General features: G+C 37.5%; 1 protein-coding gene across 2 annotated transcripts in view; it reads right to left on the bottom strand.

Moving 5' to 3' along the window:
• The window catches only part of TAF2 (TATA-box binding protein associated factor 2), a 63874-nt gene that overhangs the window by 16038 nt on the left and 33509 nt on the right, over positions 1–14327 (bottom strand). For both annotated transcript variants that reach the window (XM_027792093.2, XM_013302261.3), the window contains exons 17-22: positions 14164–14304; positions 12697–12807; positions 10894–11087; positions 10177–10316; positions 3362–3431; positions 1719–1828 (exon numbers count right to left, since the gene is read on the bottom strand). In XM_027792093.2, the coding sequence (XP_027647894.1) occupies positions 1719–1828; positions 3362–3431; positions 10177–10316; positions 10894–11087; positions 12697–12807; positions 14164–14304 (766 nt within the window). The remainder of the gene's footprint in view (positions 1–1718; positions 1829–3361; positions 3432–10176; positions 10317–10893; positions 11088–12696; positions 12808–14163; positions 14305–14327) is intronic.

The following is a 14327-nucleotide window of genomic DNA, read 5'->3' as shown; positions in this document are numbered from 1 at the left end:
ATCTCCATACACAAATGGCCAAAGCATGTTTGGCACCAATCACAACAGAAAGACATCTAACATCTGGTGCAACGCTGCAAATACAGTGATTCTGGTGTTAACTCAGCCCAGCTCTTGACTGATTGCAAGTTTATTGAACATATTGTTCCACAGCAGGAATAGAACTATATCTGGTAAACAAGACACAGATGTGCCAACTGCCATGTTAATGTGGCTGTGCAAGATTTAGCACAAAATAAAATTACAAGATCTATCCCTGTAAATACTAAGTTTCATAGGACTAAGTAGTGTTTTGAGTAAGCTTAGCTGTACATACACTTACCCAGCTACAAATGAAAGGAATATGAATATTCATCATAACATTAAAATCGTTTCTCTGGAGAGTACTTAAAAACTATTCCTATATTTTAAAGATAAGTTAATTTACTCAACTTCTTGAACAAGTACATCTTAAATGATATAATGAATTACCATTCAGTAGCTCTCTCCTTTTTGAGCAGAACAGCTAAGCTTAAATACAATTGGTTGCTGAATTTCTCTGCAACCTCTGGAACTCGTGAGTATTATCAATTTAATGCAGATTAACATAAAAGAAAAAAAAAAGATTACATGTATCAATCAGTCTGTTTTCTATTGCATGTGCTTATGTTAAATGAAAGCAACTCATGATTCTAGAATCATGCAGCTTTAAACCCTGCTACTAACTTGTCTCACACTAACAAACATTTTTTCAAGGTGTCCTGGAATACCAGTTAACCCTTACAGAAAATAAACTGAAACTTTGTGTCATCTTGATGCACAGAAATATAAGTACTTAAAGCCCTGTGAATTATTATGATAAGAATGTATACCGTATTCGTTACTTGTAAAAAAGAGGTAATGGTTGTAAGTAACACAGCACACACTCTTCTCTCAAGAAAAAGGAACAACAAACTCTTTGATGGGAACATCAAAATTGTTAATTTTCTGTGCCTGACACTTGGCAAATCCTACAAAACTGAACTACTAGTAGCCTCTCCAACTTCAGCCCCTGGAGTGTAGCTGTAAACTTTTAAACACTATAAATAATGATACGCAGAGAACAGACAGCCTTCAATGACCTAAAAAAAGCTGTATAAGTGTTTATATGTAATCTATATAGTAATGTGCCAGATGTTAAAGGGCAGTTTGTCAGGACTGGATAAAACTGCTTCAGTAATGAAAAACAGGTCAATGGTAAAGATGCAAGCCCTTCTTTCATTAGGATCTTTCCTAATCACACAAGGCAAATTGAGTCTTAGGTTTATAATACACTTCTAAAAATCTCATTTAAATTATCTATACAAATGTTATCCTCTCATATTCTCTCAGAGTTTAGTTACAAAGGACAAAGAGAGACTATCTAATCTAAAGCAAACTATAAAGAAAAATGTAACAGAATCATTTGAGGAAATGTTTGCTTTGAACACCTGGGTCAAAGAATCATTCTATGCCCAAGTACATCAAAGCACACTACAGTAGTAGACAAAAGAATGAAAAACAAGGTTTGGTACCCTGTGTCACTGAGAAAGTTCTGGAGGTACATACATGATATTAAACTTCTGAGACTGAATTTCTATTTCTAACTATCGAAACTAAGACAGAGTTCTTGGCATATTCTGAAGCAAGTCTTTAACACTTGCTTAAAAAAAACCCCAAACTTACAATAAAAAAACCAAAACACCAAACAAACAACCAACCTGAATTCATCAGTTTCCAAAGTTGATCTACCAAAGCTTCATTACATAGAGGGGACTCCATATTCTTGGTAAAAGGTGGATTCTTAGTCAGCATATCCAGAATCTTATGCCTGAAAGAAATAGAAAAAACAGTCTTTATTAAATCCAAGTGAATACACCAAGAATACAAAGTCTGTTCAGCTTGCAATATTCTTACCAACTTATTGAAATACAAGATTTCTTCCAAAATTTTGACCAATGTTTTATGCTTTTAGCTCTTCCTTCTGTCCACAATATGCATAGACACAGATTTACCATCAGCAATATAACTTCAAGATAAAAAGTAAGGTGCAAAGCAGCAAGATGTTATTAGACATCATTTTTAACAGTTGGGTATAAAATTGTAGGCTACATTTTGCTCTTCTGTTTATTAACAATCTTTTTTGCCTACTTGATACTTACAAAGAAGGAGCAACAACGGCAAATAAACTCCTTACATATTGACACCAAATGATTTTTAAATAACTTTAAATGTTTGACTGATACAAAATAGCAGGATCAAAATCAGTGACTTGCACATTTTTCTTAAAAGGAACATTGTCCCCTCCTATGTCACATTGCTGTACACAGATTCTGCACTTACTGTGTTTGCTTACAATACTTCCACGCTGAGCTGAAAGTAGATACATTTTTCCCCACTTTCTTTAAACTTGGCCTTCAAAACATTTTATGTATGAGAATAATTATTTGTTCCATTACTTACTATTTTAACTATTTTCCATTTATAGCCAGCTTTCCTCTTGCTGTCTTACACATTTGATACAAGAAAACTCTTTAACAGATTTTTTCTTTTTCTTTTAGAAGAGGCTTACATATTGCACTCAAAATTTAAAGTCCTCTTTAAAGAGACACACATCAAGTTAAATCTCCTTCCTAGACTGAAGTTAAACCTCCTCTAGTGAGCCAAACTGTATTCACTTCCACTAACAAGAATGACCGAAAGAGAACAATCCTGCAGCTATGAACTTTGTAAGAAATCACTTACAGAGAGAGAGTAAAAGTAATACTATTTATCTTTGAAACTCAGTATTTTACTGCTGGCCATAAGAAGAAAGTATTGGGGAAAAACAATGATTACTCAGTGTTCAAAGGTTTGTAATGGAAGTGCTAAAATATCCAGTCACTCATTAGTGAAAACAAAGTTGAAACAGGCATTACTAGAAATTACACTATATTTTTACATTATCCTTTCACCCCATCTACAGTCTAACAATTGCTTTGCACTCTTTGCTGGCAAAACACTATGCATACTATGCCTCAACCTTTGTGTTTCCTAAATATTACAAAGTCTTTTTGCCATATGCAACATCAGGTTTATATACTTTATTTACGATCAGGAAATTACCTTTAACTTCAGACTTCCACCACAGGGGTAGAATATAAAAGACAAAAATAATATAACGTATGTTATTTGTTTTTGAGGTGTGAACTGTTGAAACATCAAAACATGTTTCAATTTACATAAAACAACAGGAAGAAAAAACAGTGTTGTGAAAAAGTATTAAGCACTTAAGCATTTGCTCTATTCTAGCAATTCCAGGCCAAGAATTTACTTACTAGTTCCAGCATTAGGGAAAATATCAGCTCTTTATTAACTCACTAACCTTATGTAGGGTACAGGATCATTCTGAACCATAGTAAGCAGCCACTGTAGTTCTTCATAGCTCCTATCAACTGCAAAGAAAAATAAAATAATGTGCCTATAAATATGCATAAACTGGAAGGATTTTGGATCAAGACAATCACAACTTCTTGAATTAGCAGACAAAGAGCTTGAATCACCGCATCTGAAGAGGAATTTCATTAATTATAGTGCAAATTAAAAGGTGATTTACTTTACGCCGAAATAGAAACATGCACGAAACTCCCTCACACCTCAACTGTCCAAGAACCACCAACTTGACTATTAGCAGAAGACACTGCCAGTCATGAGCATTGGTTGGGAAGATCACAGAGTAAATAATCATCTTGCTATTTCCTTCCTTCCTAAAATGAACACATTCAAATATCCTTTCAACAATCAGAATATAATACTTACTATAGGCAATAGAAAATATAAAATTCTCATACACAGGAATCTATGAAAGATTATTATCTATAAATAGGATAGAAAAAGGAAGACTACAGGGCTGATGGAAAACTACAAGTATACTCTTCAGTAGCCTTCCTCAGTTTTTTAAATCAGTATACTTCACAATTAAAATGGATGTTGAAAGCTATCAGCACATACTTCTAGAAAATTGCTGCCTGTTGGAAAAAAACTTGGCTTGTTAAGTTCAAAGTTTAAATTACATGATAAAATTCCTTTAATGGTCAGAGTAACATTGCAAAATAGGAACACCACATGATATCATTGTTATTGATTACACAAAAAATGGAAGAATTTTTATACAACCTTTTTTCTCAGGTGCATAAATGCAAGGTTTTACAGCAGTATTCTCATTTCCTCAAAACAATGAAGAGATTGCTTAAGCTTTGTTTTACTTCAAAAATTGGGGTGTAATCATTCCTGTATAGACAGCTCCAGAAACGTTTCTGTTGCTTTTCATTTTGTGGTCCGAGCAATGCACGTGTTTCTTCCCCACGCCTACTGTATTTTCAGTTCTAAACACCTCTGTTCAGCTTTTCTTCCCCCCACTTCAGTCAACAATTTTTAAATACAACTTTTCTAGTTCAACCAATTCTAATACCTATTATTCCCTTGTTATTTCACTGGGGTAAGTTGCTTTTAAAGGAAGAGGTTGATTATTTAAATTATGTTGTAAGGATAAGCACTTCAGTTCTAATAGAAGCTTTTTAAATACTCTGGACAACTAGAACATCAGATCTCTTCCTGGATTGAGAGGAGGCAGCCATGCGATTAAAAACTGCATTGTAACATTGCCTAGGATGTGGCTGAATAGTCTTTTGCAGGCCACTTTTAAGTCAGCTCTGCTCTTCCTACAACCCAACCAAAAGAGAAGTGGTTATACTGGCGAGGCACTGAGCTGGGCTGAGAAGCCCTGTTTAGAGGCAGAATGTGTTACAGAATCACAGAATAGTTGGGGTTGGAAGGGACCTCTGAAGATCATTTAGTCCAACCTCCTGCTAAAGCAGGTTCTCCTAGAGCAGGTTGCACGGATTCATGTCCAGGGAAGGAGATCCCACAGCCTCTCTGGGCACCCTGTTCCAGTGTTCTGTCAATGTCAAGGTAAAGAAGTCCTTCCTCATATCCAGGTGGAACTTCTTGTGTTGCAGTTTGTATCCATTGCCCCTTGTCCTGTTGTTGGGCTCTGCTGAAAAGAGCCTCTTGACACCCTCTTGACACCTGCGTTTAAGATTTTTGTAGACATTGGTAAGATCCACTCTCAGAATGTATTAGCTCATGTTCTGCAACATTTAGGCCACTGCTACACAGTTCTGGACAATGCCAGAACAAACCTATCCATACAGATCAGAACCGCAGTCTCAGATTTGCCTTAAAAATCAGGCAAATCTTTGCAAAGCTATGCCTAGGACATACTTTTAAGGGATTAGTGATTGCCTGTGCTTAACCCCATCCACGCAAAGCCACCTTTCCTGGCAGCTACCTTGCCTGGGACAGAAAGCAGCTAGAATACTGCATACAAAAGTTGTTTTGCATGTAAAACCCCCAAAATATTGTATAACAATGCAGCAAAGACTCAACATAGCAAACACATTAAGTCACAATCAGAAGCAAGCCACAGTTATGTCACCTCATAACAAAAGGGATTTTAAAATGGTTTTTGATTAGAAAGTAAGAAGTCTAGGAGATGAATACTTTAGGCTGAGAGTACTGGATAAAAGAACCAAGAAACACCACACTTTAGTGTTTAAAAAATTATTTTTTGCTTCTTAAACTCAGTTCTGCTTGAAATAAAGTCACTCTTCCCTGCTATTTGCCTTACAGTGTAAACTAGGCTTGCTAGACTTCCAAAGTTTTGCTACTAATGCATTTAACCTGCTCTTCAAATTTATATAGCAACTATGACACATTTTGAGGAGCAATGTCAAATTAAATCTGACCTGGGGCAGAACAGATCTTATTAGCCAGAATATTTGTTCAGTCATACAAGAGCCCAGTTTGGAAGAGACCTCAAAGGATCATCTGCTCCAAGCTTTTGTGGGAAAGAGAGCCTAGATGAGATCATCTAGCAGCCTGTTCAATCACATCTTGAAAACCTCCAGCAGCGGGGACTCTACCACAACCCTGCAACAGTTGTGCCACTGATTGATTGTTCTCACTGTAAAAATGTCCTTCTTGCGTCTAGATGAAACCTCTCCCAGTGCAGCTTGTACCCGATGCCCCTTATCCTCTCCATGTGGCTCCTTGTGAAAAGAGAACCTCCATGCTCTTTGTAGCTTCCCTCTAAGTACTGGAGTGTTGTGAGGAGTCTCTGTGAGCCTACTCTTCTCCGGGGAGAAAAGACCTAACTCCTTCAGTCTTCCCTCACTGGGGAAGGCTACAGTTTGTAGCCCTCCTTTGGGCCCTCCCCAGTCTGCCCACACAGTTCCCAAATTGTGGGGGCCAGAACTGGACACAGTACTCCAGGTGCGCCTTGACAAGTGCTCAGTAGAGTGGGATGATCACATCTCTGTCGCTGCTAGCGATGCCCCTGTGGATGCAGCCCAGGATCCGATTTGCCTTTGGTGCTGCAGCGACTCACTGCTGACACACGGTCAGCCTGCCGTCTGTCAGGGGCTGTGGGGCCCTTTCAGCAGGGCTGCTCCCCACCACACAGATCCCAGCCTGTACTGGTGTCCTGGTTTCGACTGGGATGGAGTTAATTTTCTTCTTAGTAGCTAGTGCAGTGCTGTGTTTTGGATTTGGTGTAAAAGCAACACTGATGGCACACTGATGATTTTGGTTATTGCTGAGTGGTGTTTGTACTACGTCAAGGACTTTTTAGTTTCTCAGGCCTTGCTGGCGGGAGGGCTGGAATGGCACGGGAAGCTGGGAGGGGACACAGCCAGGTCAGCTGGCCTGAACTAGCCAAAGAGGTATCCCACACCATGGCACGTCATGCTCAGTATATAAACTGGGGGGGTAGGTGTTGGCCAGGGCTGCCGATCGCTGCCTGGGGACTCGCTGGGCATCGGTCAGTGGGCGGTGAGCAGCTGTATTGTGCGTCACCAGTTTTCTCCCTTCCCTTTGGATTTCTCTCCTCTCCCCTTCCCCTCCGCTTTTCATTATAACTGTTACTGTTATCATTACTATTGTTCTTTTTTTTATTTCATTTCAATTATTAAATTGTTCTTATCTCAACCCTTGAGTTTCACAATCGTTTCCAATACTCTTCCCCACACTTTCTGGGTGGGAGCGAGCGAGCGGTTGTGTGGTACTCAATTACCAGCTGGGGCTAAACCACAATAACTGGGCTCTTTGGTTACGTTGTCCCAGGTGCAGGACCTTGTACTTGTCCTTGTTAAACTCCATTCCGTTCTTGCTTGCCTGCTCCTCCAGCCTGTCCAGGTCTCTCTAAGACAGCTCTCCCTTCTGATGCGTCCACCCCACCACCCAGTTTAATGTCATCAACAAACCTGGTGAGGGAGCTTTCAGTGCTGTTGTCCAGGTAATTTATGAAGATGTACCTTGGGGGACCCCACTTGTGCCAGGCTGCCAGGCTGCCAGCCTGAGGTAAAACAATTGATTGCCATCCTCTGAGTGCAGCTCACGACCCAATTTCCTACCCATCTCACAGACCACTCATCCCGTCTATACCTTGCCGGTTTACCTAGAAGAAGGCTAAAGGGTAAAGAAAGGTGTGTAGATTTTTATACTTCTGGTAGACATTACAATAAGCGATTGCTTTCTGAAGTAAAAATCCTCTTGAGTTTTTTTCAAATTACAACAGATGGTGTATCAGTTCTCAATTTCAGCAGAGCATCTCTGAGACCCTAAACTTTAACATTCATGAAATCAGATAACCGTGGATATTTATTTAGAATGGTTTGTTGTTACCTCTAAATACGCAACTGCTTTGTTGTATACAACTACTAATAGTCATATAACTATCAGAAGCTAACTTTAATTAATAAACCCTGTTCACTTCAAGCCACTTTAGATCAACTGTCCAAGTCTTTATATGCTGCCTCAAGCATTTTATAGACTTACTGTGTCTCAAAAAAAGCCTTACTATTAACAGCAAAGAAAACAACATTCAGTTCCATGAAGAAATTTCTTTTAAAGTAACTTAAAGGCAGTGCTATTCCTGCCCTGAGAGTTGATAGAAAAACATGGGAGTTCCACAGTGCCCCAGAAAATACAGACTTTCCTTTTTATGGAAATTACAAAATCTGTCAGCTTCCTTTACAAGAGCTATTAAAAAGCCAGCTTTGGCACAAGCAACAGGCATTTGATAGCTGCTGGTTTACATCCAGTATGAACTGGAAACCAGGTAACCAGGAACGATGAGAATCAGATCTCTTGGCAATAGACAGCCGATCGTTTCTCCTTCCAAAGCCAGGTTTAGGGGTCTCTGGGAGACAAGCACTGCTAGCTTCTACATGGGTAGCTGAAGAAGTCAGTCAGCACACTGAACTTCCAGATTTACCCCTCCAGCAAAAACTTACCAGTCTTACAGCAAGCACAAAAGCTAATGTGTTCAGTGCTGGAAGGCTGTATGTGAGAAATGATACTGATGACCAAGTTAGATTGTAAGCTGTGTGGTGAATTGCAGTGTCTTTATAGCAGATAGATATTTGCATCTGCTAACTCTGCATCAGAGAAAAAGACATTGGCAAAGGGCAAGACAGTTAGGTACAGTAATCCATCATTTCCAGAGCTCAACAGTGGGCTCAGTCAAAAATTATGGTCAGCTCAATCACTGATGACTTCAAGTAATACTTCTACTACTTTTTACCATTCAAGTTTTACCTTCCTGTAAGGTATTTCAAGCAATTTATTCTGTCTTGCTTATACAGCAACCCATTTGATCAGCTGTTTTAAAGATGTACTGTATTACTTCACAGTACAAACACTTTCTTATCCAAGTCAGTTATTATCTATGAACACCATTCAAAAAAGGTCAAGAATTTAATGAGAAAACAATTTCTATCAGTTTGTATTTCCAAAGGGTGGAATGAATTAGTGAGGAGATTATTCTAAAGGAAGCAAGCTGATGATTAAGCTTTCCATTCTGCAGCAAATCTTTCCACTAACACTCTGTGAGGGGAGGAAAAAAGCAAGCAGCCTAAGAGAGAGACGCACAGCACCAGCGGAGTTCTGAATTCTACCTGGGTATTACTCACAGGGTCACCAAATGGTATATGTGCAGTGGGTTATGGATCCATAATGCCTGGTGAATTACAAGACTGAGGACTGAGGCTGACATTCTGCAAAGCCTCCCTTGAAGTTGCTAGTTTTTCTGTATGACAGTCTGGTTTCAGTCTGTAAGGGTACATCTGAATTCTGCCAGATGCGTTCACACAGACTCCAACTGCCTTAAAACCTCCTATGGCCTATCTAGTTTTAGAAGTCTTTGGACAGAATGACAGCAGTAAGATCAAAGTAATAAAGCCCTTATAAAAAAAGAAAAAGCAATTATTCATGAAAAAAGCAAGGGAAACTCTCCATTACCCTGAAAATGAAAACATGAGATTTGAGACAGAATAATTGGAAGTCTAGAATCACCAGTCTGCGCACAGAGGACAAACTGAAGGATTTGGCTAATTCAGTAGGGATAACCCTTCAAACACAGGAACTGTCACCAATCTGCTGAACAGAGAAAGACTATCCCAAATGAAATGGCCAATTTACTACTAAATTCATTTTATAAGTGCAGAACATTAAAGCCATAATATCTAACTGCCTCTAGAAACCTTGTCACGATTGAATTTCAATATCGAATGGCATTTAAGAAGGTACCCAGCATTTTTTTTCAAGGACCTGCAACAATCAACTAAAAGACAATAAAAGAATGGTCTCACAAACGTAAGTTATGTATAAGGAACAGCTAACAGAATCAACCAATAACCATTAAAATAATCTAAGTTTCCAAAATTTATAAGATATGTGCAAAATGCAAAATAAAGAGATCAGCAAGAAGGTAAAGCAAGACCAAGAACTCTGACTAGCGATTATGGCTGAACTCAACTGAATCAAAATAATTGAAAATGAAGTGTTAAAAAGGAATTACTAAACCCCTTACCACTACTCATTGTGCTGTCTACTCATTATTTCAAAACTTAGGTATCTGGTTCAATTTGCGAGACATGAGAAACAATGCTCACATCTTCATAAAATTTGCATTTGTAGGACAAAGCATTAGTAGAAATCTCAGCTTATCAATATATCTGTCATCACAAAAGCTCTTCTAGAGGATGAACACTATTTCAGCCTAGTATTAATGAAGTATGTATTACATTTTTCTACTGTATCACAAGTGTTACAAACTGTCAAAATACTTGAAAAAAGTACCTTTTGTGTAATCAACGACAGCCTCCAATGCTGCTATTCGGACATCTACAAAGTGTCCATATTCTGCATATGACTTGAAGAGAGCAGGATCACTTGGGACATGACCATTCTTCTGAAGCACTCGAATAGCTTTTAAACAGCTAGATATGGCAGAAAAAGGAAATTTACATTAGGTCGATGGAAAGCCAGCCAAGATGAATACTTTCTTCAAGATCAAGTACTGCAATTTTTCTAGAATTGTATTATGCAAATTAACATGTTACAACTACTTTCACAGCATTAACATATAACTCTCACTAACTTTGAATTAGGCAGAAACACAACCAGATTTTCTCACCGTGTCAAATCCATTGTTTGGTGTCAGTAGAACTGTACTAACTTACAAAGAAAACACAACTCAGATTATGTTGTGTATTCCACAGATACCGTTACAAGGCTACCTTTTGCAGAACTTTCATAAATGCTCTTCCTAAAAAGGCACAAGCACTATCAATTTATGCCTGCTATTAAAATTCTACATTAATAGAAATTAATGTTGAAAAATAACATCAAGACAAATTTATACTACCAGCTTTCAGAAATTGCAAGGAATTTGACACGTAAGATTAAGACACGTGCTAAAATATCAAATATTAACTACAGAAGGGTATGTAAAAAACAAAAAGTCGTGTTAACGTGTCTGCTATCTTCATGTGTACAACAATTACTGAAACACACCTGACTGTAATGGTATGCCTGTAACTGGGAAGAAGCTTCTCCATATTCAGGAAACGGGTAATTTCTTCAAGAATAAGTCGAACATCAGGATTTAAGTTATCCAATGTTCGAACTTCATTGTTCACACTAACTGCAGGAGTCACAGAGTTGGCTAGGGCATCAATCAGCTCAGCACGATAGTAGTTGTCTGAAAACTAGATAAACCCAACATTTAAACACAAGCAAATCTAACAATATATGTTCTTTAAAAGTTAAGAAATGTTGAAGCATCCTTATAGAACAAGATCTTAAAACAAAAACCATGTGAGAAACTGCATGAGAAAGCAAAACAGGAATAAATTTGTTCTGAAAATGGATTTGAGAGTAATTTGAGCAAGCCTACTATCAGTCATTAATCTTCACTCTGTAATAAGAGTATGTTAATAGTAAAATGAGCATATTACTATTAATATATTGTTCTATAAAAATGGAAAAATCAGGCATTGAAAATTTTCCAGATACGGAAGAGAAAAGCCATTATTTCTAAATGTGAGCACCTAAAACTATCTGTTACTATATTCAGTACCAAGGCTATCAAGGTTAATGGGTGCTTAGTACCTCAGAAAATCACACAGTTTACCCAGACAGAACTTTGAAAGCTTCTGAGAGGAAATAATGGGTCCACTGCTGCTTAGTGAGGGAAATTTCACTTCTTTATTTGCTTCTTTTACCTGGGCTCACAGTTTAATCCCTTCCATTATGCCGGCTGTTGCATTTGTTGGTTATGTTAGTAAGCAACAAAAAGTATAAAAATAGAATTTAAAAAGCAGGAAAAACAAGTACTGTTTTGAGTATTAGTTAATTCAATCTAAACAAACCCTTATCTGTCAGATTTGGTGGAAGATGTCAAATACATGCATGGAAGTGACACCCAAAAGTGAGGTGGGATCTCTCCTTGGGTGGTGGAGAGATATTAGCACCACTAACTCACCACATTCTGTGACTACCAGTGCTTGCACTCACATGTCTAACTCTACCTCTCTGCTCTCCATCATCCTCTTATATTGGTAATCTTGCAACAAGTGTCTTGTTACAGTATGTGTTTCTACACACAAGGAAGTGAGACTTAAGATGCTCTGGAACTGCTCCACTTAACTTTGGGTACTTAACTAGGAATAGTATGCTATCCTCCTAGCAGTTGTAGACTTTCTCTGTAGCTAGTCAGATGGAATTTTGTACCATCTCAGGATCTTAAAGGTCATCTAATCATCCTTCACAGGTGGTCTGTGTGGGAAGGAGCTTTAGATGACAATACTTCCAACTCAGATGCTTCAGTTTAGTGATAGCACAATATTAACCTCTGTCTCAGCTGTTAACTAGCTGAAGACAATCCAATTGTGTGAGCTAGAGCTGACATTCCAAACCAAGAATCCCAGAGTCCTGTATATCATTAAAAAAATATTTTTTCTTTTCCTTGCCCTTTCAAATAACTCTTCTCAAAGTGAAATCCCCTAGCAACAAACCAGTGCTTAACTTTGCATGCTACATGTTAGCCTCATGTACATTTTCTCAATACACATGGGTCTTTTGAATGAAAAAAGTAAAGCAAGAAAAGCATGCGTGAAAATGAAGACAGGCAAGTCCTTAGTAAGTCAACAAGCACAAAGAGCTTTGAAACATCCAAGAAATGCTGCCATAGAAATGTCAGCTACAGAACATTCTGTAGTTAACTCTCCTAGCCAGTTATTTACATTAGTGGCATAAAACATCATGCAGTGTATTAACACTTCTTTCAACAAAAAAGTGAGAGATTAAAATTCTTACCTTATTCTTCCTGTTATCGTTATACTTGATCAAATCCAAAATAAACATTAAAACCTCCTTAGGACAGAGGTTGTGAACATCTCTCAGAAGAGCCATAGCAACAGGCATAGTCTGTAATAAAATCAATACTAACTTCATTCTTGTATTAGTGAAATGATTGTTAGACCCTGAAAAGAGCTACACCCTGAAAATGAGCAATTAAGAATTTTATAATAGCAAATCTCTGAAAAGTTGTATTTAAATACTTTTTGAAAGTCATACCACATGTATAATTTTCAGAGTAAATAAACTATGTAATTATTACTCAATAATTAGTCATAGTGCAGACTTTTGAAAAAAACTATATCCAAGAAAAGACTCTCAAGTCAAGGCACTATCGAAAAGGTAACAAATGAAAAATAATGAAACACAGAAAATGACGAGGGAACAAATTCTGAGACAGAGAATTTGGGTACTTTCATGTGAACATGATGTCTAAGCTTCCATTACCATTCAGAGGTATAGACTCAATACAGCCAGTGAAGCCTGAAGCATTATTAGCCAGACAGATATTAGCCTGATTAAGTATTTATTTTAGAGTGAGCTAAGTAGCTCTCTAGGGTCCACTCACACAGATTTAGGAGTCTTACTCTAGATCTACAAACTTGGGACATGGGATTAAAAGGGAGAGAAGTATAAGATTTAGTGGGAAAGAACAAACAATGAGAAAAAGAGCAGAAAAATACAAAAGAAGGTCCAAGAAAAAGACATGGGGAAAAGGATGAAGCTGTTTTGGACAGAGTAAGAAAGCAAAATTTAAGTTTTCTCCATAATCAGGAATATGAAATCTGTGAAATAAGAACTAAATTATCCAATAATTATAAAGTAGATCTTCAGAGAAAAACATTGTAATTCATTTTGTTACCCACTGTATAACCAACAACTATAGGTCCAAGTAAAAAAACCTGCATTAACATCAAAATAAGACGCATCAATACATGATGTTGGCAATTCACAGAAAGGAGTGGGTAAAATGGATTATGCAGTGCCTTGAACTGAAAAGTCCACCAGTTTAAGGTAAGATTTATGAGATTTTATTTGCGGCACATTATCATTGCCATTAATGAACAGACAGCTGCTGAATTCTCCCAAAAGATAAAATGAGTGGCTTTGTTACTGTGCAATAAATTCTATTTAGGAATGAGATAACATATTTACAAATAATTATTATGTGTTCTCCATTCTTCTGAAGAAACTGCTAATTTAACTTCAGCTACTCAGAAAACATTGCTAAAATTTTCTTAACTGATTTTTGACTAAGAATAGAACAAACAGATGCCATATAAGAAGGAACTAGTTATTTTGGATTTTTACGAATGGGTAAAGCAGGACTGTGCTACCCATATTCCTGTAGCTGTCAACTGTAGGAATGTGCTTGTGTTTTGACAATTTTTTTGAAATGTTCAGTGAAAACAAAAAAAATTTTACCTTTTGCAGAAAGTAGCTTTGAAAGTTCATGAAGTTGTTGGTTTTTACGATGTTCGGACAAGTCTTACAACAAAACATTCGGGTAAAGAGTGACTTCATGGCTGGTGGTCCAGTCCACGTACTTACCATGGAATTTGCAATCTGTATAATTGGGGAGGGGGGGG

The sequence above is a fragment of the Falco peregrinus genome, chromosome 3 (assembly GCF_023634155.1).
Source record: "Falco peregrinus isolate bFalPer1 chromosome 3, bFalPer1.pri, whole genome shotgun sequence".
Taxonomy (NCBI): Eukaryota; Metazoa; Chordata; class Aves; order Falconiformes; family Falconidae; genus Falco; species Falco peregrinus.
The sequence above is the reverse complement of the archived record's forward strand: the minus strand, read 5'-3'. Positions and strand labels throughout refer to the sequence as shown.